The sequence below is a fragment of the Echinococcus granulosus genome (genome assembly GCF_000524195.1).
Source record: "Echinococcus granulosus chromosome Unknown EG_S00002, whole genome shotgun sequence".
Lineage (NCBI taxonomy): Eukaryota > Metazoa > Platyhelminthes > Cestoda > Cyclophyllidea > Taeniidae > Echinococcus > Echinococcus granulosus.
In genome coordinates this window covers 1,356,834-1,380,947 of record NW_020170382.1, presented here as the reverse complement: position 1 = coordinate 1,380,947, position 24,114 = coordinate 1,356,834, and the positions used below count along the sequence as shown (strand labels likewise).

At 41.5% G+C, this 24,114-nt stretch overlaps 1 protein-coding gene across 1 annotated transcript; it reads right to left on the bottom strand. All coding sequences in view use genetic code 11, as the record gives it.

The window, feature by feature from the left end:
- Positions 1 to 2,913: 2,913 nt before the first annotated feature.
- On the bottom strand, positions 2,914 to 23,031 carry EGR_00516 (Nuclear pore complex protein Nup50; the record flags this gene model as incomplete). Its single annotated transcript, XM_024489765.1, has 15 exons — positions 2,914 to 3,006; positions 3,918 to 4,237; positions 5,980 to 6,090; positions 7,144 to 7,287; positions 9,288 to 9,507; positions 12,123 to 12,303; positions 13,414 to 13,589; positions 13,691 to 13,929; positions 14,466 to 14,571; positions 14,645 to 15,058; positions 18,428 to 18,546; positions 21,591 to 21,809; positions 21,980 to 22,098; positions 22,163 to 22,238; positions 22,278 to 23,031. 15 exons carry the CDS (start codon positions 23,029 to 23,031, stop codon positions 2,914 to 2,916), a joined length of 3,291 nt encoding a protein of 1,096 aa, XP_024355762.1.
- Positions 23,032 to 24,114: the final 1,083 nt, after the last annotated feature.

The following is a 24,114-nucleotide window of genomic DNA, read 5'->3' as shown; positions in this document are numbered from 1 at the left end:
TTAGTTTCACAGTTCACAAGCACCATCTGTCATAGTTCCGAATTGACAAGATTGGCTGCGGGACCTCTCGTTAGAGAATATATTTATTCCTAATGAATACGATAGGTTCTTCCATCATTTTAGAGTTTTCCGATCATTATCGCTTAAGCTTCTATTTATCGTTTACAAGTGGGTGGAAAATTAACTAAATGGGTGAAAGGCCACAGGCATACGGTATGCTGGTTGTTCTTTTCTTGGGTGGAAGGGCCTGTGCAGCACGCAGGTTTTTGAATGTGATTTTCGACTCGTTTCTAAGACGGCTCTAGGTGAGGATTACTTCAACTTCTTCCTGTCGGAGACCGGAATACCCTTTAGGCATTTCTGAAGGAACCGTTGTTATCGCGTCCTTGCTATAGACGACTAGGATGCTCATTACAAATTGTAGGGTCCCACAAAAAGTACCTAACCTTTTGCTATTCGTTACAGAGCGTAGGTATACTGTCCTCTTATTTCAAAGGGGGAAGATCTTATCTCCTCTGTAGTCCCCCCGTAATGTGCATCCAAGTGATGACTATCGACCTTTCTTGTCATCCGCATCAGAAAATCGCTTGCAAAGTGGGTCAGACAGTTGAGTGAGAGGTAAAAGAGAGGCCGAAACTGTGGCTGGGACTGAGTTTATTCATTGTCTTCTAGAAACAGGCGAAGTGCTATACAGATGTACAGTTGGTAATCTTGTATTTCCTTGGCATGGTGAATCATCAAACTGAATGGCTGACGAAGAACTTTGTCGTTATCACTTTTTATTATGGAAAATTTCACTAGACTATTTCTTTGTAACTTTACACTTCAGGAGAAAAAAACGATCATATTTGTGTCTAGGGCGCCATCAACACTGGAACAATTGCAGTGAGTATTTAACTACTAGGTTCCTCCCATGGCTTTGGATGATGGTCGAATAAATATCTAACGGTTACCTCAAGTCTTGCAGAAAGAAGCGGTAGGTAGTGGGGGTAGATACGCCCTTCATCTACTGTGCAGTTCCCAAGTTCTCTATGGCCTATTCCTCACAAACAATGGTTAGACGAGGCCTCAATGGACGATTAGTGTGACAGAAGTTATCCCCCTTTTTTCGTATGACTCAAGCATCCGCTAGCGGGCCAGAAAGTGTTCATATCATATTTGATTGTTTTAACGTGTAAGAAAATCCATGTCCGGAACAATGGCGCGTTGGATCTGTGTATTGATTCGGCTTATAGTTTATGAGTCTGGCATAAATTTCAGCTGAAGTTGCTTAAAGTGGATTGTTTTAAAAAATTTCTTAAGGGATCCAAACGATGGCCGCCCTTTGGGAACGGAGTACATTCAACCTCTGAGGACTAGCTATCAGGGCAAACTAGCTGCTATGATTGTCGGCTCGAATTCGCTGAATAAACTCAACATTTGATGGGATTTAGTGCCTTCGAGTATGTTCCATGAAAGGGAGGCCTTAAGAGCAAAATAACTATGGGTCAAAGATCAGTGGATTGCCATGAGTAGTGTCCTGCTCCAGCATTCATTGCATTCAAGAAAATGTTAACATTGTTACCATAGTTGCAGGATTTGCCTGGGATACATTCAAACGCGAAAGGCATGGCAACGTTGTGCATTTGTTGTGATTTGCCATGCGGAAAAATTCAATCAAGCTACAGAAGTTAGGTAACCTAACTAGTCAGCGGTGGTTGTTATCTTACAAAGGCGAATTGGAGTCGAGCACGCACTAACCGGGGGGGGGCAGTCTATTCCAAGTGGAGGATAACAGTGCTTCCAGAAGGTGCCATTGACTTCCCTAGTCTGAATTGCATTTACGCTTTCAATAAGACACCTCTGTGATGTTCATCATTTAACATAATCATTCGTTAATGCGAAATAATTTGTCAGTAAATAAATTTCAGTAAAATTTCCTAGATTGAAAGAAATGGTTGCCTAAGTAGAGAAAGTTCGTGATTTCATATGCGAGAAATAAACACAAAAGATGGCGGAACTCTTAGTAGAACCAGTTCTTCCACACTCATCTATCAATGGTACGAAAACAACAAGTAGGAAACAGAGCCCATAGCACTTCGTCAAGATGTCGATTTTTGTCGTCTTCCACCCGTAGGTGTATGCATGGGCGGCAACAAAGTCGGGGCATGAACATCAGCGTCCTTTTTGCTCAAGAACTGTGCAGCATCTTCCAACGAAAATGGCTGGCTCATAAATGGCCAAAAATACAGCTTCCCCCTAACTTAAGTAACTTCAAAGGTGATCGAGAATTTTACATTGCGTTCTGAATTATATGATCTCGTTTGGCGACCTAAATCGAAGTCCACGTCCCGACAGAATTGAATCGGTCTGTGATCTGAAAACGACGAATGAACGAACGCAACTGAAGGTTGGCACCGGTCAAGTAATTTCGATTCTTTTTATGCTTTGCTAAGAGAAGAAGTATTTGAGTGAGCATACCAATGTAATAACAGTAAACATCTGAAAGTATGTTGGTTGCCTTGGGAATCTTTGAGTCCGTACTTAACGATTTTTCCCTCTCCTGGAAAGCAAAGAAAGGTTATTCACTCTAAGGTAGATGATTTAAGTAATGTGTGATTTGTGTTCTAATCGAGGAACATTTAGTACATGGGATTATAAGATAGTTTCTTTTATTGCCAAACTTTCGATGGAGATAAGGCATATGGAACTTGGATTTCCAATACTTCAGGGAAGACAAAAATTGCCTTTTGTAGTAGTTAGGTGAAGTTACCTAGGTGAAGTTTGTCCACACCTGTTTTCGTCAAGTTTTCTAATGCATCGAATGCGCCTAAATCGTGTGTGTTTATACTAAAGTCACATGTCTAAAAAACGCAGGTAGATTTAACTGTCTGTACCTGCATCAGATATTTAAAACTGTCCTATTTGGAGCACTCACCCCCTTTTTCTTTGATTTAAGTTGACGGCAGTGCCCTCAGGGTTCTCTTCTTCATCTATCGGAACCTCTGGTTGGGCAATCAGCAACAACTGAAAAATTAGAAGTAAACCTGTAATGATGGTTGGATTCATGCCGTTTTTTACTGTGATCTCAAGATCGAACAAAGATTAGCCTTTGCCCTGTTGGTGCTGATCTCGAGCATAAATATTGCAGAATTTCGACTTAAATGAAAAGGCCACAACGGTAGCCGAGTCCATTCAGAGTGTCCCCAAAAAATGCAGAAAAGCATCTTTTAAGTTCCTTCTTTTTGGCTGCTGTTAAAAAGCTGTACTTAAACCATTGCGCGAATGCTTTGGGGCTGCAAGCCAGCAATCCTATCTTGCAGACAGGTAGGCAGGTAGAAAGTCTGAAAATTAGCGCAAACGCCAAGACGACCGACAGAGGCAATACAGACTGCTGCCGATGATGATGCTGATGATGGTGGCGGTGGTGACGATAATAAATACAGACATAAATGTACAAATGGGAAGAGGAAAACAGGTAAAAAGGCAGTGGCGGGCTGAAAGACAGCTAGAAAGAGTAGTGAGCAGGCAGACTGACAGTGATGTTTGGACAAATGAGGACTGACAAAGGAACAAACGTTGCGGCGGGTAAATATCCACATTGGCAGAACGGAACATATATAAACACCTAAAGAGGTATGCAAACAAGTGGGCATATAAATAGTCAGATAGACAATAAAGGAGAAAGCTAAAGAGATAGAGCGAGATACGCATACGGACAGACAAAGTGGCGGAGGTACTAATAAATTGACGGATGCAGGCTGGGACAAACTGACTGGAAGAGGGAAAGAGACGGTAGGTACAGAATGATAGAGGCAGACAAATGGATAGATCAGTGGATTCATTGGGACCAGCTTCGGACGGATGGATTTGAGATAGGTGAATGGGGTTGAGATGGATGGATAGGTAGGCAGGTAGTGGCCGACAGTTAGACAAACCTCTTTCTTGATACAGGCGATGAAGAAGCCGTTGTGTAGGTTGGAGGGCGCAAAATGAATGCATTGCGAGGCAGTAATGAGGTTAGGGGCTGCTTCACCGGCAGAGATGGCCGCCTCAGCCTCTGCGAGCGCGGGAATACCAGGTGGCAGGCGACACACGAAGCCGGGAGTTGAGGTGGCGGGTCGGGAGGATGTAGCGTTAGCCTCCACCTCGCGCTGCAACGTGCAGTTGGCGTACTCCACACACCGTTGCACCGCCGTCTCCGTCTCATCTGCGTCCTCTGAGTGGCTCACAAATATCACCGTGCGCACCTGGTTGACTGAATGGTGGGAGGGTGAGATGGATCCCACGATCAAATCCCACTTTATCACCCTTTGTGTGTGTTGGTTATTTTCACTTTGTCTGTGAGATGTCAGCTATTTGAAAATATCCAATTCGTGAAATCTCTTTTGGCCAGCCTTTAGAATATCATTGAAACCTGCTTTGATTGTATGGTGCTCTTAAAATCATCCATTTTTAATTTTCATTCTATATCGAACGGTCATTACAGAAAATCCTGATGAAGATATTCCATTAACTACTGACGCTACCGATCCCCAGACAGTCACGAAGCCAACACCAACACTAATCAACTACTATGAGGTATGTATCTAGTGCCACCAAAAGATATCCCATGTTCAAGGCACCGTTATGGCTTGTCTTTTAATAAGCAAAACGGAATGTCTATGTATAGTATACCTACAGAACTGAAGTGAGTGAGCGATTTCTATACCAGTGGAGATGGAACATAATTTCAAACGATATGTTTTATCTAAGGTCATCGATGACAATAAATGGGGGGACTACGACTTCTCGCCTACATGATACTCTGGTACATAAATGCTGTCCTACTTATACATGGGATGCAACGAATACGGACGAAGGGACCTAAATTTAAGCTAACCAACTTTTCCATTCCCAAAGTGGCACAGACATGGGTTTTTATCGACGTGCTCACTACCCGCATTGATGCTGGTAGATATTTTTTGTTAAAGCTTATGATAAACTGTGCTATCTGTACAGCACTTTAACTAAATTAGTAGTAGTCACCAAACATCAAAAATTCCCGACTGAACCTGATAAGCATTTTTGGGCCAGGTAGACACTGGCTTTTAGATGAATTCCTCATATACGACTCAATTAATATCAGGTAAGTCGGTTCTTAGAAAGGGTGGTTTATATGGCCAGACTGCAGTAGCTATCTAAGAGATGAAAATGAGTCCATTAACCGCATTTGCAATTCATTATGTTTCTCCAATAGGGCGCAGAACAGACCGGTAATGCATTGTATAAGGCAAAATGAAGGCAAGCGTGAACCCTACTGATGTTACCTTATTACGTTGATGTGGACAGATAATATATCCTCCATTTCGAATGCGTCAATGTATCAAATTACGTATTCACTGTCCGCTGGTTGCAAAACATGGAGGTTTGTGAGATTACCATTGATGGAAAATCTTTCAAATTAATGAACTGGAGAAAAATTGACAAAATGAGACCAACGAAGTTCGGTACTAAGGTACTAGTTCCTTCGAAGTGAAAGAATTGTTAGGCAAGTCAAATTTTTTTTGGATTGGAAATTGAGGAAGAATTTCTAGAAGGGCATTGGTTAAAATTCTCCGTCTTTCTTATAAAAGCCACCATACCGGGTTCATTATCTGTCTTATTCGTATCTTTTTGTCTCTAGAAGGCAAGAAAAAACTTCTCTGTCGGCCTGCTCCTTCCTAAAGACATCGTCCTAACTAAATGCCCCTATAAGTTGCAATAGGTCAAGCATGAAAAGCGTTTGTAATACGATAGTGGTTTATCCCTCGGTTCTGGTGAGGCGCCACTTTTTGTACTTTGAATTAGCCCCCTTGTACCCCACTGGGTGGGCTGGCATTTTGGGCCATGCCAATACCCAGACACCTTCCCTGCGCTGAATATATTCTGCCCGAGTATTTTGTCTTCTTTCGTCTTGGGGGAGTCCCGGGAAGCTACAGTAACAGTAAGAGCTGTGAAGCATGCCTGCAAAGGACGTACATTTCAAAGCGTGCTTCAGGTAGACGGCATTCTTCGACAACAATTCCGCTCGCTTTGTAACCTTCTGTGGATTATCGTTGGGTGTCCACATATCCTTGAACATTGATAAATCTGAAAAAAAAAGGAATTTGTCCGTGAGTCTGGCGATAATCACCAATACCGTCAAAACGATTAAGGCCATGATGCTTAATTTTGGGCATGCTTAGAGATCGGAAAGTTTGATTGTTGGTAGATTTCACACTAACATGTTTAACTCAGAAATGGAGAGAAAAGTGCGATTCCACATAATTTAAGTTTTACACTAAATTTGACATCTCAGTGTGTTACTTCTTCATTAATCGGCAGTAAAAAGGGACTGATATGTACAGGCACCCATAGGAATATGAATTTTAAAAGTTAGTAACCGATGAGAGCTTAAGAGCTTTGTTGAAATTTGAATGGCTAAGTAGGGAGGTGGGAATCATTTTTAATCATATTGCCACTTTATCAAACCAAAGCTCAGCTGGGTGGACTGCTGGCATGCACGCACGCGTGTACCGGTGCACATGCTAGGCGGCCAACCAATTGGATGTCACCAATCGATCGATCGATCGGCCCAGAGCTATCGCATTCGTGAACAGCAACTGGAGTGAATCTTGCTCAGTGGTTGACCAATACCTGGTCGAGCATTTAGTATATAAGCTCTGGTTTTCAAGCTTATTTCAACTGCCAAACGGATTGCCGCTACTTTATTTGCGACTTTCGGGCAGGCATCGTGGAGACATGAGTCATGCCTGCGAAGGTCATGACTCATTTCACCTGTGTCCGCGTACTACCCGCAGTCTGGCTTGCATGTGTTATAGCGGTGGACATGAGGGTGATTGGATAAGGCCTGTTTCAGTGGGCGCGACTTTCGTTTCAAAGCCTTTACAAAGGACTTTAAGAGCTGGGATAGCTAAGGCGTTTTAAGACTGTCGTCAATGCATTCGATTAAACAAACATATTACTGTGAATAAATGCAGATAAATAAATGCAAATAAGTTATTAGCGCAATAAAGTAAACGTGCACTAAATAGGTGCGAAAGCAGTGTGACCTAGGGTGTACAGATTGAACTGAGGATCATTGTTCTTCTTTTAAGAAAAATCCGCTAAAAAGCAAAACAACGGTTGGGGTGGCAAACTAACCCTCATTTTCACATTCAATGTAGTAGATGGGGTTGACGACACCAGTTTTCATGTCCATGGACTCAAGCACGATGTGACGCAGGCCCCTATAGGTCTCGCCGCCGGGATTCAGCGTCAAGAAGTCATCTGTGATCATCCTAGTTGCTAGGGCGTGTTAAAAATTAGTAAGTCCATCTCATCGCTATGCTGTGTGTTGCCTGTCCCTCTAACGGGTTCCGGATATGCGATGACTTACGTGGGCGCATTTCATTAGGTCTTCAGACGCGATCCTGCAGCTGTCTCCGATGGTCTTATAATTCAGTAAGACTTCGTTAAACTTCAACTAATTTTGAAAGTACCATCGAGATGTAAAGCATTGTTTGGAAAATGAATTGTGTTGTACTGCTTGGAAGGAAGCATACTTGATTGCAGTATTAAGTCTCAACCTTCCCTGTATCCGTAATCAACATAGCAAGATGAAATGGATATCCATTCTCGACGAACAACTTGACAATAAATCTTTTCTCAGCTTAGGTACTCTAATGCTAGGGGAGTGTTAATTACCTTGGCCGTTTGAAGCAAGTTTTAACAAGCGTTGTTTATTGAGATTTGTGGTTGTACGCTAGTCCAACGAAATGAAAAAAAAAACAGGTGCGGATTTGGATAAGCAAACTCGTGAAGTTTAATTTGAAAGGGCTCTCCAAATGTGCTTTTCGAATATTCATGGACATTGTTGAACTTACTTTAAAAAACACATAATGAAATGTACTGTTGGCAGAAGTGAATTCAATAGAATAGACCTTATTATTTTCCAGATTTTAATAACGGTGAGTTTGAGATGCTGGAAGTATTTTTGTAACTTCACGACAACAGCCAACAATAACATCAACAAGAGTTTTACCTATTTCAAGCCAACTACACCTCAATACACTTTTAACGAGGTTTATGCATCGCCTATGAAACTTTATTGGGTTCATTACAATGACACATCTTTGGCCACGTGAACTTCATTGCATAACACGGATTACCGCTAAACGCTGAAAAAGAAGGTCGTACTAGGTAAACATAAAATTTGACAAATCGTGATCACTTGGTGTTCGCGATCAAAATTAAGGGCATTTAATTCTAGAACGCTTTTATCGGGTTCACCAAAATGCGGTAGAGTTAATGAGTCTTCCAACTGTTATGATAGACAAGTTTAAATGGAAGGGAAAAAGGATGGAATTGTTCACGTACTCGAAACAGGCAGAAAGTTGGTGGAATTTAGGTCTATCCACAATGCCATTGATGCAATCTTGGGTAAATTGTGGTATCAGGATACATGGACATAAGCCAATTTGAATCTGTTTAGCAAGTGTCAGACATTCAGAGGGATATTTTCTGATTCTACTAAGCATCCATTCAATTTGAACTTCCTGAAACTTACAGTAGTCTGCAACTGAAGATCATCTTTGGATCTAGATGCTACGATTTTCGACTCACTTAAGGTCGATTGAAAGTATGTAAACTCACATTTTTGGGTCAATTAGCTGAATTCAGTGTTTCAATAAGGGTAAAGTAGCTGTTAGACCTTTTTACCGTTTCAGGACATTCACAGGAGTAATTTCTGATTCATTGAGTTTTATAGAGTTCTCCACATAACACCATTTAGCGGCGCGTTTCAGGAAATTGGATTGACGTTCCTAGACACCTTTTGGTATGAATCCTTGAACGCACGAGCAGTTTAAGCTATAATCGACTTGGGTCAGCAAATTAGCAATGTTTAGAAAGCCGCATTAATGCAGCTACATTGTATAATGTAATGCACCATTACGCTTTCAAGGTACGAGAACACAAGCATTTAATGTGGAAAATTACCAAGATTTAATAACACAAATGTACAAAAATATTATCCTCTCTTATCCCCTCGTGAGGGCTTGTTTACTTTTGACAAGAACTTAGATTACTTAAGAAGATTGTTTATCCACTGGCACGATATCGCTAACTGTCGTTATTTGTGACACCCGATATCTTTCATTGTATTATCGGTACATGGCTTCAGACAGACGATTGGTTTAGTGGTGAGAAAATTTAAACTATCCCATCTAAGGGCTATTTGAATAGCTAGCAAAGGAGTTCGTGTTTTGAGATTTTCACAATACCAATTTTCTTCACATAGCACCTACTTCTGCAGCCGCATTTGGGAATCAGCTTAGGATCCTCGTTCTCCTTGGCCTGTCGAACAATACGAACGGTGGGGACGGGAGTGACGGTGGGAAATTTGTTCATCAGCAGACCCTCGAGGTGGATGCCGTTGAGGCTGTTGGGGTGGTTGACCAGCATTACCTCCTCCCCCGGTCCCATGAAAGCCAGGAGACAATGGAGTGCAAAGAGGTTGCTCTTGTCCTGAAAAAAAAAAATCATTCCAACAACATCACATTCGAACTGCTTTTGTGAAGAGAAAAATCAAGGGTGATAGAAGGTTGATTTATCGCAAGGAAGTGATAACGTTGGATAGGGGTTTATTTTAAGTTAAGCATAACTAATTCAGTTTTTTTTTTTCATTTTTAGAAGACAAATGCATCATATCTTTAGAAGTTACAATTCACAGTCTTCCATGATTATGATTTAATAAAAATCAAAGGCATAATATCTCTCCGGACGATGGTTCGGTTCAAGAAATGACCACATCTTGCGTGTGTGCGCATGTGTGCATGCATGTGAGGCAAACCGTTTTGAGATTAGATTGCGTCTGAAGCAAAGGACAAGTCATTTTTTGTTGTAGCCGAATGATATTTTATTTAATGCTACAATGTAGGAACCTCAGTCTTTTGCAATTTGGATTTACACTCATGATCGCTCAGACATCCATTGAGTCTACCAGGGAACTACTAACGGGCTTGTCTGTCCTGGTTCGTCTTCAAGAGTAGCTTGAACGGTGCAAATCAGTATTGCATCTGAAGGATATTTGTGAATGAAGATGGGTGAGTGGCTACCTTTTTGTCCAGACAGTGTCGAACCGAGAGTTTATTTTTAAGGGAAGACTGACATTTTTTTCAGTACCTACAATTTTTATTTGAGGTCCGTTAAAAACATAGTTAAATATATTTTTGATAAAGGAACACTATAGCTGGCTTCACAGTGGGTTCGGTTAATGAAATGCGTAAGCGTTTTGTGTACGACATCGTAGCGGATGGGACAGCCTTTGAGGGTATGTGCGTGCATTCTGGTTGCATAACACGTTATTTAAAATAGAATTTTCTGAATTTTACTGTAGGCATATTTCAACTGCCACGGTCTGACTCATCTCAAGTAAGTGGACATTTTTCTTTCACTTTAAATTAATTCAGCACAGTTTTGGAGTCGGATCGTGTACGAATGGAGAGAAGGAAAGTATTTTCTTTATGAAACTTTAATTATTTGTTTAAATCTTCGCTTCGGTTTCAATTACACTTAAGGCTTCGCCTTTGTACTTCCACTTAGCAGCATGGCCTCCGGACCATGCCAGTAGTTTCCCCGCCCTTCTCTACTTCAGCAATACATATTCTGTAGTAGCATTGTGTCTTATTGCTTCTTCACGAAAGTCTCGGGCTGCTGCGGAAGGCAAACTTGACTCTGATTGACAAATATCCTAACTTGTATGACTAAATGTTAAACATTAGCACGACGGAAAGGGGGTAGATGCTGCAGATGGTAGAATCTTCGATGGCCCCTAATCGAAGGGTTGAAAATGACTTGAGCCTTCGGCAACTACCCCAGTCTCGTATTCCGTAGAGTAGCTATTAACAACTGGTGAAGTTAACACGCGACACATCCTTCACCTCCCCACCAACTGAATAAAACCCAGCTAGATATGACTGGTCAGCACCAAAGTGAAAAAAAGCAGCAAAGAGGAGCAGATGTAAAACCTTATCTCCACGACACTATTTTAAATTTCGTAACTTATTAAATGACCCTTAGGCCAGTTTTCGTACTATAAGAGATGCGCATAAGAGATGGACAGCACATTTCTCCTTCCCCCAACACATTCCCTAATCAGGACGAGGCTCCAGATCCAGTAGTATCGCCGAGAGGGACCAGTGGGGTTTTGGTCAAATGACTCGGTAGCAAATCTACAGAAGCTTCTCGTAGTCATTATGAAAAGGAACGAGAGCGAAACATATTACCCAGAGAGGATTTGAGCAATTAACTTTTAATTGGTTAAGTACACAAATACATGCGCATTACTTTCAGGAAGACACCGCCTTGGGCCTACCCTCGCCCTCTGTATTTTTCTCAAAATATTTTTCTAAGTAATGGCTATGGTTTTTTTCTGGACATCAACATTAGACAACAACATGCCAGAATGAAAGTAGTGGTCAGTTGGGAAAGAATCAAAAGTGGAATAAAAACGGAGGTGGATAGGTTGGGTTTATTTATCGTTATTTAGAGACCCTACGTCACTGATTAGTGGAATTAGCAAACACGGGCTTAGGATGAAGATTGCAATGATTATTTAAATCCGTAAAATGCTTAAGAAGAGTGAGCATAAAAGACAACATGAACCTATTCGGCTACCATACAATTCGCTCAAGAGATGGGAAAACCACCGATAGTTTTTGCAAAAATTCGCGACAAATATGCATAAAAGGATCCCGTAAATTTATGATGTGTGCTGATCAGAGTAGGGGAAGCGTATGCGTCAATCTGCGAAGCAGTTTCACTTTTGAAATTCACACTTGCTTTATTCTTCGTGTCTATCAAAACCAAACAAGTAAATGCAGCTTTTAAGACAACTATCACTGATAAGAAGAGACATCAATTCAATTATTACCATCTTTCAGCCACAAAATCTTTCATATTAACAGAGTAATTTTCCTTCTCAAGTAACGACAACAATGTGTCGGACGCAACTAACTCTATGGAATGGAATAAAAGTGGTACTTCGTAGTAGACGACTCCTTGAATGTGAGCATAAAGATAACTTTGGCCTACTAGAATTGAATCAAGGAGTTTGGGCGATGTGTGGGCAAGGTTCTCACCTGAATAATCAGGAATCGATCACGTACGATCTGGGACTCCATAATAGCCGCACGGTCCGCCGTGTTGAAGACAAAAACGTCGGGACAGTGCTCATCCTCGGCGAACTCCAACGCGTTGGGCAGGCGACCCTTAACTCGTGTGAAGTTGTTTTCCTTCAACCAGTTCAGCACAACCTCGGACCTTTACGTGGGATAAAGCACCATCCAGTACTCATCGCAGTCTATGCTTCATCCGTGTATTATACTTAAGGAGTGCGATTGGATTAAGACCCGTCAGAATTACAGCCAGGACAGATACTTATCGGAGGATGCTATCAACTCTCAGACATTAAGGGGAAAAAGGAAACTTCTTCATTGGTTAAATTAGGAGAAATTGTTGATCTAAAATAGGTGAAAAGGAATCATGACCACTTTTTGGCCTGATGAAGGTTTATTGAATTTTGCCAAAATTGTTGGGATACTAAGAGGTTACTTAAGATTCGATTAAAATCATAGTTTATGTCATTTGAAGCCTGTTGATAAGGCAAATGTTAACGTCGCTTTACTACCTCCCTGATGGTTGAGAGGGTGGAAAATTCCAGTTCTGTGCCTATTAAACATTTGAAAGCCTGCTACTATGTGTACTACAAAATGCACAACTGATTGGAAGGGGATTTTACTATAATATAACTCGGCAAAGAAACAGGCATGAAAGGACAGCTTTAGCAGATTCTGTTGCATTGAATCTCAATGTAAAAGAATTACCCATCAGTAACATAAATGTTGATTATCAAACCATGCCCACTATTTGGAGTTAATGTGGTGTGGCTTGGATGCCACTTTAAAGCACATTTATGGGATCGTAAAAGCATTCCCTTGAGAAAATGGACATTAATTTTGACTCAAAGTAATAAAATATGACAACTTTAGATCACTTTTAACTCTACAATCAAGGTGCCTTCAGAAACTCTCATATTCTCATAAATTCTGATTATATTACCCTAATTTAGAGTTGATTGATCACATTAGAAACCCAAAATCCTCAAGAGTTCCACAAGTACTGTGCTGAATAACTTTAGCCTAAATATGAATTCTACGTTCATTAAGCAATTTTGATACCTCAAAATTAAACAACTGTAGTGTGAGCAAACTGTTGCACCATCCACGTAGGCTGACCAACTGACCATGAGGATGTTTATACCACCCAGTAAAACCTTTACACGACTTTAGTTGTGAGCTACTTATTTGACCTAGAGATGGAGTAGTCACTAGTACCAGCCAATTATAAGTGTTGTTGTGAGATTAAACCTACTTTCCAAGGAGTTGATTGTACCATCCATAGAAGGGCATGTTTTCAGCCATGCTCTCGGCCTCACGCCACTCTACGGGTAGGAGGAGATGCAGTGAGCCCACCTGCTCCTTCACTCGTGTCCGCGCCACTGCAGCCGCGAAGTGCACTGACATATTAATCACTGCCTGCTCCACTGTCTGCGTGAGCGAAGCAAACAACAGAACAAAGTGGGGCAGCTAGGCAGACAATTGGGAAGACGAGCTGTCAAGCGGACAGATGGTAAGACAAGTGATGGTACCTGAAAGCTTTCCAAGGTGGGCGGATAGATGATTGTGCGTCCGGCATACCTTGGGGACTTCATGTCGACCTCGTCTGATATCGTTACTGCCATCTCTGCATCTGTCGACGTACGGCGCTGGTAGCTGCGTGCGGTGTAGTCGTAGAGCGTCACTAGCACAAGGTACTCCTCCTCTCGTAGGTCTGGGTACTCCCCGTAGAAACCCACCTCGTCCACTATCTTGTCTAGGATACTGTAGTCTGATGTAGGAAGACGAGGAGACATTCATTATTAAGCAGCACTTATTGTGTAGCAAATTGATATTCCAAAATTAGATGGGAATACGTGGTAAATTTCTACTAGTGAAAATAAGTAGAGGCTAAATGACGCGTACACACAATTTCCTCTGAGATTTCATCTCTCCAAGATCTACCTATGCTTTATTTGTTCCCAAAGATAGCCCTAACCTACTTGCCTCGGTTTCCGTTGTGCGAAAACGTTTACAGTATTATTTTTGCGTCCAAATTAACCAAGCCACGTTGATCAAATTGCGTTTTTAATGGTTTTCCACTGTCATAATCGTAACAGTAAGTTTCACCTCCACATACATATCCTGATATCTTTCATAGTTCTACAGGCCTCCTTTTAACAATTGTATTGACGTTTTACGCATACTTTATTGACGACTGTTTCACCATTTATAGTGGGACGTGGGATTAGGAACTTTTCACCAAAGTGATAGAAATACGTTTCGTTTTACGGACCATTTTAGCCAATTCTGCATGTTAACGCCTACATTTCATGGCAGAGAATGCAAGATTGTACGCTAGTCGTTTCTCCGTAGTATCAGCAAATGGAATCCGAAAGACGCATGGTTTTGTCACAGCCGGCGTCAGGGCTTCCTGTAAATACAAGAGAACTAATTTATCCACCGATAGAAAAGAAAGACCCAAAAAGGTTGAGACATGTCTATACCGAAGGAGCTACCATCCGAGTCTCCTCAATCTCTTCTTCTTCCTCCTTCTCCTCCTCCTCCGCTTCCAATTCGTTCTCTTCTTCTCCATCATAGGCAGAGAGATCAATCTCCTTATGTCCACTTCTCACTTCGACCTCCCCCATCGATTTCCGCGCCGATTTGACAGAGGTGGACACTCGTTCGGTGGGAGCCGTTGGTAAGGCTTCTTCCCCTTCCTCTTCCTCCACCTCCCATTCCCATTCCTCCTCATCTCCCTCTTCATCACCCTCACCACCGCCGCTTTCACCAGCGTTGAGATGAGGTATCGGAGGTGAAAGGTGCTGTTTTTGCGCCTCGAGTAGTTGGGTCAACAGTTCAATGCGCTGTTGCTCGGCTTTGAACCACTTCAGGAGGCATGCAGCGTAGCAAAATACCTAAAAATGTGTGCCATATATAATTTTCTTAAATTTTACACAATAAAATTCTAGAAGTTAAGATTAATTTCTCCCCAGCCCGGGATTAAATTTTATTGTGACGATTGTGGTATTGACTTACAATTTTTGACATTACTTAAAATGCGCCTTTAGCTACACGGTTTCTTCAATCTCCGCGGGTTTAGTCTTCATCTTGGAGGCACGTCTTTCTGTCCAAGCCTCTAATATTCTAACCTCTCTTTATACCAATACTAGATTCTCTATCGATAAAAATATGCCTTTTTACCACTTCAGAGATGGTTCGCTGTAATACCTACACTTTGCTTTTTAAAGAATTAAGAGTAAACGTCGCAACATCAATAAGCCCCATAATTGATAGAACATCTTTTAAATTCCATCCATTTTGTTCATTCATCCATTCATTAATTCCTAATACTTTTTCCACGGAGAAATGGGCATCGCTTCTGGTTGCACTGGATGTTACACTGCACATAAAATCCAAGCTTTGCTATTTATAAATCAGCCAAAATTTGGCAACCGCCACTGCATATAAATCCTGTTCACTTTGAAAAAGATGTTGAATGCTCCAAATTTGCACAGAAAAAAAAGCGCGTTCACTTATTCGTTATTTTCTATGAGCAACCCGTAGATCGATGCATTCCTTTCTTTCCTGCCACTTTAATTTTGCTACAAGACAGATGTGACGTCCTTAAAAGAAATAGGAAGAAATTACAAAAGATAAATATGCATGCCAACCAGAGGCTGGGAAGAAAATGCAAAAAGCCATCTCATTCAAAAAATAGGGAAAGCGTACGCGGTCCCAAATGTCGCGAATTCTGGATTGATAGGTGTCTGCTGTTTCTGAATTAATTCTCGATTCTTCGCACTCGAAAAACTCATATTAAAATACCACTAATTAAGTAATTCTTCAAGTTTTAGCTAAACATTTGTGCAAACATTCTGAGCAGATCCGCTATTCCATCAAGAGCAAATGCAATGTAGACACGCAAGTAAAGTCTAGTAGACATGTAAATATTACCAACTTCCTTCAATTAGCTAAATTGCTAATTTTTCACAATTAGGTTCCTAATGTTGCAAGGCATATCCCATTGTTGGCGTGAACCAAAGTGCCAATTACAAATTGACTGCGAAAACCTTTGTGTTTTCTTACATTGGGAAAAATTGCTGTAGGCTGTTGGGCTATTTCCTGTCCTAGAAAAGTTCAAAGACACACCCTCACTTCTTGCAAATGGTGCTAGAGGCAAGAATCTTTTAAAAGCTTGCGGAAATGTTGTTTAAACACAGTATTTTAGTGAGATTCTGTAAAAAACACAATTCATTGGAGCAGAGTTGTATTTTAAACGAAAAACTATCGTCTACTTAGTAAAATAAAGTTGTTGAAAACATGTCGACTTTTATTAAAGGGTTAGAGTCCCATAGAGTAAAAAGGCTTTCTTTACACTCTGATTAAAACGGCTGATGCCCTTCCTGCCAGCGGCACGTATATGTGACACAACAGCTTCCTGCCTTAAATGCAGTGTCGCAAGCATACGATTTATGTTCCTTGTCTACTCATAATAGCTAACGTGTCGCCAAATATTCCAAATGTCATGGATGCACCTTACAAAAGTAATTACCTCGTCTTAATATACCTAAGTGGATCTGATCGTTGTGCTGATGAGGTTCTGGGCCATTTCTTTAATTATGCACTCATCAAACCGTAAAACGTCAAAAACTCGGCAGTTTGAATAAAACTTTGCATTTCTCTTATTATGAAAGTTCAAAATTAGCACTCAGAATTGGACTCAAATTATCCTCCGAATGGGCGCTGCCATAGGGCCGATTTTGCTGAGACAGCAATGCATAGAACTCGAACCATCCATTTTGTTGGGGAGCATTAATCTCTCAAATACGTAACCCGAGAGACCCAGCTGACACGAGAATGGATAATGGTGAAATGAAGACCACAGCATGTGAATGTATATCTGCGCTGGATAAGCTTGGTTCTGCAATTGCATTTTTAGAATATTTTAACTGTTAAAAAGGTGTGGGACTTAGATGAGTAGTGCAGGCTGTTGCCTCAGAGCATGTCATTATTCGCCAACAGGCGCAAATGCAATCTTGAAAATGCATGAAGAGCCTGAAAAAATGCAGCCTTGTTTGTCTTCAAGGGCTTCATTCACTACCTAGCTCACAGTTCAAAGGTAAGTGGCATTTCATCGCTAGAAGACTGGTCAATCTGTACGTGCTTGCGAGTGTGTCCGATACATTGGAGACGAAATCGTTCACTTGCCGTAGGCAAGCCAACAACTGAGACTGAAATTTACTCGATTAATTCAGCCCGAAACAGGTCGAAGCTGTGTAAGAAGGCCGCTTGATTTTCAGAAACTACCAGGATCAGATAGGCGAAAATCCCGTTCCTACTCGGCAAAGCAAAAACATCGTTTCCACGAAACAGGCCTTAGGAGTATGAAGTGATCATTATGGGAATATGGAGGATGAGGATTAGAATGAGGCAGAGCATCCCTCTTTCTCTCCCTTATCTTTCAGCATAGGGTAGGCAGACAGATTCTAAATATCCTGGAATAGCACCAGCGTTGCTTTTGGGTGGTACACCATTTAAAGCAAATACTTAGTGAGAAAAGCATATGGGAAAGGCAATAGTTTTGAAGCTTATTCTTTGCCGCCACTTCAAAGGATATACTTTTTACTGCATTATACTGTGGTGGGCAATAAAATAATGATTCTTTTGGAAAAAGCATAAGGTGCCATTTAGTACAACAACTGGGTAAGTTAAATGCGATACCAAAATACACTACAGGTCAGACTAAATAATATGAGTGACTAGAACTGTAATACCGAACTTCTAATTCAACATGGGCAGGTCCATGCCCATTCGCAGCAGCACTCAATCGACCTCGTACAATTCAAGCATGCGATATCACTCACGGTAGTGGCAGGAGCTGGATTTAGCGAAAACCTTTTTTATCAACTACCGTACTTTTATGGTATCAATTTATCATCACATACACTGGTCGATGTTTAATAAAATCGTTCGTCATTTCTCATTCTCCTGTTCAGATTCTTACATTGTCAGCAGGCACTCGCAAGTCACCATTAAGTTGGTGAAGGTAAGCATACCATTTGAACAACCACTGCTTCTTCATTGAGACATTATGAGACAAATTTTTGACTTGGATTTTAGATATTTCAAAATACTAGGCCGTAATTTAGTCTACCACACCTTTGACCACATAGACTTTCGTGATCTAGATACTGCTTTGATGCCAACTCCGATACTAGAGTGTCGCAGTACAACAACATTGCTGCTTAAGAACCGACAAGGGAGAAAGGAGACAAACACCTCACCCGCTGAGTGAAGGGGCACGGAAGGATGCGGAAGTACTGGGCAAGTTTATTGGCCCTCTGTGTCTTTGCCTCCTGAATCGCCTCCTCGCTGCGCGGGCGCGGTTTCGCGTCAGCCATGCCTAGTGGTGATCCAAATAGCAGGTTGCTTTGTTCAGATGATCCAAAGGTAAAGAAATGATATGAGACCCTAACGAATATTGATGTCAGTGCGATAAAAACTATTTAAATCTTACTTGGAGGACGCATCACAATCTCGTACTTTGTTATATAATAACTTATTCCTTAATACTGGCGCAAAATTTTGCAGGGGAGGCTAAGAATGGGCTAGCGACAACAGCAAAATTATTCATTATCTGAAAGTACTCTATAGAGTCACGCCATTATCAGAACTACTCAGAATTCATGCCCTTTCTTGAATCAATTCAAATTAAGATTATGCCATGACGGATGGACCTGCGACGGATGGAGTCAGAACAAATGAATGGAATTTGTTCAGGTCCAAATGCGGAATATTTTTTTTCATTAAAACATTCACGTTACTTTAACTTAGATGAGGAAATAACTGACAGACATGCGCGAGGTGACAGAGGTCAATCCCCTCTCAGCAGGCTGTAGACTACAAAATTGAAAGGGAGTTTTTCTCGGTGAAGTGCACTACTGTCAGTTCAGTGTATTTTGGAAATTCCTAGGGACCTTCTTTTGCGAATTTCCGTGAGTAATTGAGACATTTCCTCCTTTACGCAACTGGTTTGGAAAAAAACGGTAGAAATAGTGGAATTTTTAACCCAAGATAACAATCGTTTGCATGAAAGCAATAAACTGATCAAAGTAATGGGGCTAATCCAAATTAAACGCCAGTTAGGTTGTACTGTTGTTTTATTCTCAGTGAATAAAAAAGCAGTTTTCTTCCATAAAATGTCCAGTTAGAAGGACTCTTTCAATCAAAACAGGATAATAGAGAGGACAGTGGCTAACAATAAGTTTTTCCAAAACAGCACAATCGCATTATTCTTGGAAACGGATTTGCCTTGGATTGTCAAACATCCAAGTGTGAGCATTTTTTAATGTATATTGAAATGAAAATTCGTCAAAAGTCATAATGCCTATTTCCATGAATATGTCTTTTAAGCATAATAACCAACAGTGGAAAAACTTTGACATGAGCTGCAGTGTGGGAGAGTTGCTTTGAAGATTCCATTAAGTGGCGTTTTGTAACCTACTTGTAAATAAGTCGATGTGGAGTCCACTTCATTTCAAAAGTGGAATAATATTGTCACCAAAATCCTGATTATGGTAATTCCATTCCAAAGGATTAAAATTAACAAGCCATTTTTCACAGAACCTTAGTGGCACCCGACAGCCCTTATCAAAAAAGACCACACTTGCAGGCAGCTGCTGCCAAAATCAAGTACTTAAACGTAGCATGAGTGTACTTTAGTGATATTTTGGTCCAAAAAAAGCTGAGTAATGCACATCCTTTGTTGTTTACGTGGTTTGGATACATTACACAAAGACTTTTCAACTTGTGCGGTGCAGTAGCTGGTAATGGCTGGATGAATGCGAACGCGTTTACAAAAACGGTGGGAACACTAGTGCAGTATACCCTTTTCCAAGCATAAAACGACCAGTCCTCGACCGAGTTTGTGATAAGTTTCAATGGATGACAAACAAACACAATCAAGTGTTTAAAGGAATGTGTAAACGTTAACCAAATGGGGGGTTTGGACATGGATATAACTACATTATGCTGTGCCGTTCAGTATCCAGAACAGACGCAGGAAACGACTCCGGCACGTCTCAGTTCCCATGCAACTGAGTACCAAAAGTGAGTCAGGTAGTGCAAAAAAAGGTACTACCAAATTTGTGACACCTTAACAATCTGCTTGATTTAAGAGACACAAATCCACGTTTCTGGTTGGTCATGTTTTCTTAGCGTAAACGGTTTGCATAAAGTAAGAGATTTTTTTTTCTGTGTAAGATTGGCAGGTGAATCGAGGATTATGTGCAAGACCACTTGACAGAATGTGATGCACATGCGAATGAAGGCGCAGACTGCTTGCGACGCAAATGTTTTTGTCATGTTTTGATTGTTGAACAAAACAACTGTGAAAATCTTTTTAAAGTAACAAAATGAAAAGCCTGAGGCCCACGTGTGTTCACTTGCCTGCTATGACGCCCTTTCCGAAAAGCAATCAAATTACCGATTGGCGCTGTTTGAATTTATACAAACTGGAGAGCTATCGATTTCCGATGCACATATATGATTGACGAATCCCAAGTAACCAAGCTTACTTCGATGACTAATTTTCCTTCAACAACTGGATTGCGTCATTTAGAGCTCGGACCACAGCACCCCTGACATAAATGGCATCCCCTTGTAATCAAAAACGAGAACTGGGCATGCTCAATGGAGGGTCACAGACAGACCACCAAATCGCCTCGTGAACTGTCCAACTCACAATGGATACTGGGCCTCTGTCGGCATCCTCGCGGCTACTCGCCAGTCTTTCCGCCTTCTCCGTAATAATGGAATCATGCGGTTACTTTGGACGCATGTCCTGATTTCCCGTCAACTTAGAGACTACATTTTTTTTTGACACTTTTCCAAGACCATAGAGGGGATAAAATTTCACGGTATTTTCACGTGCAGATCCCATCGCTAAATCATAGGAATAGCTCGAGCGATTCGGGGTACCACCAAATAGAGTAACAGTTGGAGAAATCATTTAAACATGCAGTGCAAAAGCAGGTCAGCTGACAAATACAAGACCAGGGCGAGAGAAAACAAGATCGCGATCTTCCACTGAAGATAGCAGGCCCTCAAACCGGCATTAGACGTCGAATATCTACAGTCTTCATTCAAAATGAGCCCTCTAGCAAGAATGTCGCCCCCAGAAAAGGCAGTGTGAAGGGCGATCTGTTAATCGGTTTATCGAAACCACCTATGTTACCAAACTCATCATTTGTTGATGCTAATAGCTGGCCGAGACTATTAAAAAGGTAATCAAGCTACAAATCCCTCGCTAGAGAGCACTTTATTCCGGCACTCAAAGGCACACAATCTCTTACTATGAAATTAAACTCGCCATGCACAAAAGGCAACGAGTACACAAATGGCAAATTTTGGAATAGACAGAGAAAACTTAGTTTCATTTCTTGCCACGGTGCTTATCAATTTCGGCAAGCAAGTTCTCAGCAGCCTCGGCACTCTTCACGCGAATGAGCATCGGAACAGGACGAGGAGGTGAAGCTGTCACCTCTCCCTCCTTCGTTTTGGCATTTCCTGGTAGCGGTGGGGAGGGCACACAAGCGAAGGTAATGTTATTCTTCTGCAGCTGCATTGGGATATCCCTTGTCACCATTATATTCAGCAGGATATTTCCTAAAAATAGGTGGATGGCACCAATTTCGTCGACAAGTGAAATGGTATAGATAGGTATAAATTTGTTTAAAAATGATTTAATGGATGAGTACGTGAAATATGGACATCGCTGATCATGAGTATTCAAAGATGTCAGTTTTTTACTACTTCAAAACTTCCAAAGTCCTCACCCAAGTTGGTGTCAGCGCGAACAAGAAGTTGGAATTTTTCGTCACCAGAGGGGATAATATGAAGATTTCCTAGGCCCCGTTCAGTCCACTGATCCACCTTTTTGTAAAACAGTTTGCATCTACATAAAGAAAACGACTACTAGATACTTAAATAAAAAGTGGCATGAGGTAGCCATTGAATACCTGACTGTGTAAACAGAACCCTCCTCCTTGACTTCTCTCACCTCAGGTTTCGGTGGAACATACTCTTCTTCATCGCCTAACATAGAAATCAAGATTTACCCGCGTCATCATTTACCTTGATCAACCGTAGTTAGGGAGGTAGTAGCTGAGGAGTTTGAATCTTCTCCCTGCTTCGCTGGTACAGAAGTGAATGAGAACGTTTGTGGATTTGAAGTAGGGTTATTTGAGCTAGTTGAGGATGCTAATCCAAAGGGGAAAAGGAACGGCTTTGGCACAGCCGACTCAGTGGATGACGTTGACTGGAACTTGAAACCGAATCCATTGGTAGCGGTTGTTCCAGTTGTCGACATGGGTTGAAGCGACGATGCCGTAGGTTCCGGAGTAGTACATTCCTCTACCGTAGCAGAAGTAGAAGCTGGGGCGGCAGCTGGCTGAGTCATCTGTTTCTCGGATATCACATCACCCGTGGACGATTCTATTGAAGCGAGATGCTTAGCGTAATCATCAAAAATGGGGGTCAAGATGCAATAAGGATCCTCTGAAACATGCTTCGAAATCCACGCCGATACTTCTTTATTAAGGACTGCCAGTTTCAACAAGTAAGCATCATTTTTAGGTTTTGACTTTGAAAATGTAATGAAGGAGGTGGGAGGGGTCGTATCTCGAGGAGACCCAAAAACATCGAGAGATTTGAAAAGACCACGTTTAGATTGGGCAACAGGTTGACCAGACTTCCTTCTGGCAATTATGATATTCCGGGCCTTGATAGTAGCCTCATCAGCTTTTTCAAAAACATCGGGCTTAACAGGTTCATCTGGTGCATCCCAATTGTCGTAATCTAAGGGCTTATCAGCGCCTCGTTTTGACATGTGAACTCAATTGCCACGTAGGCCTGTAAGAGAGAGTAGGCCCGCGCAGGCTAGATTGTCGGTTATGTGAGATGAAGCTGATGAAAAACCCGTTTATGATAATTCTGACTAAATTCGAGAAATTCGTTAAGAGATCTAGTCGTCCTAAATTAAATAACTGTCCAAGTGTCTGTAGCTATGTTTGGTGGAACAGAGTATTCAGGCATTTATTAGCCGTATTAAAGAAATGAGCTGTGCTGTGAATGTGCCACGCAGGAAGAATAGCAAATAAACCTTCTGATCTAGGTTTCAAAAACAGCTTGCCATCCTTTAAATTAGGCATAAAAGGACATACTAATGACAGGGGAGTTTCCGGATGAGGGAGTTCCAAATACGTGAGATTCTCAAATCGTTGGCAGTAGAAGGGGAAAACCCCACTGTAATCACAATTCAAAATCAGCGCCTAGGTTTTTGCAGGTTAAATCACCACAGCTACTGATATGGCTTAGAGGTCATGCCGCTTAGCGGAAGCACACAAGCGGAGCACCTATAAGTGCCTCCTTTACCAAAATCGAGAGTTCAACAAAATGTCGACATGTAGCATAGGCTCTCCTGATATAGGCACCGTTTCTGGTGCCGCCCTTAGTCAACTGCCATCACGACGTGTTCGGTGCTCTCAGAAAACGCCCACGAGCCAACCATGCCAGTAATCGTATTTCCATACAAATGAGGAGATAATTGACCGCGGCGCCACTGGTCACCGATATGTAATTTGGTCTTGTATATAAGCTGGGTTCAGGAACGGAAGAGTACGCTGGCCACCGCACGTGTTCATAGCTAGTCGCAGGAATTTTGGTCTAAAATAGAGTCATGTAGCAAGGGACGGAATTTAGCATAGTTTTGCAGGGGTGGGGATTTACTTCTATTCCTCCTTGCCTTATTGTTACCACTTTATCGCTCCCCAGCCATCTGGACTCTACTAACCTTGTAATGAAGTTGAGAAGGTATAGCTTATTCAATTACCTGACACCTTCATACAGGTACAGTAAGCCGCTCTGTAACGAAATTTTACCAAATGTTTCACGGCTAATATCGCTTTGCCGT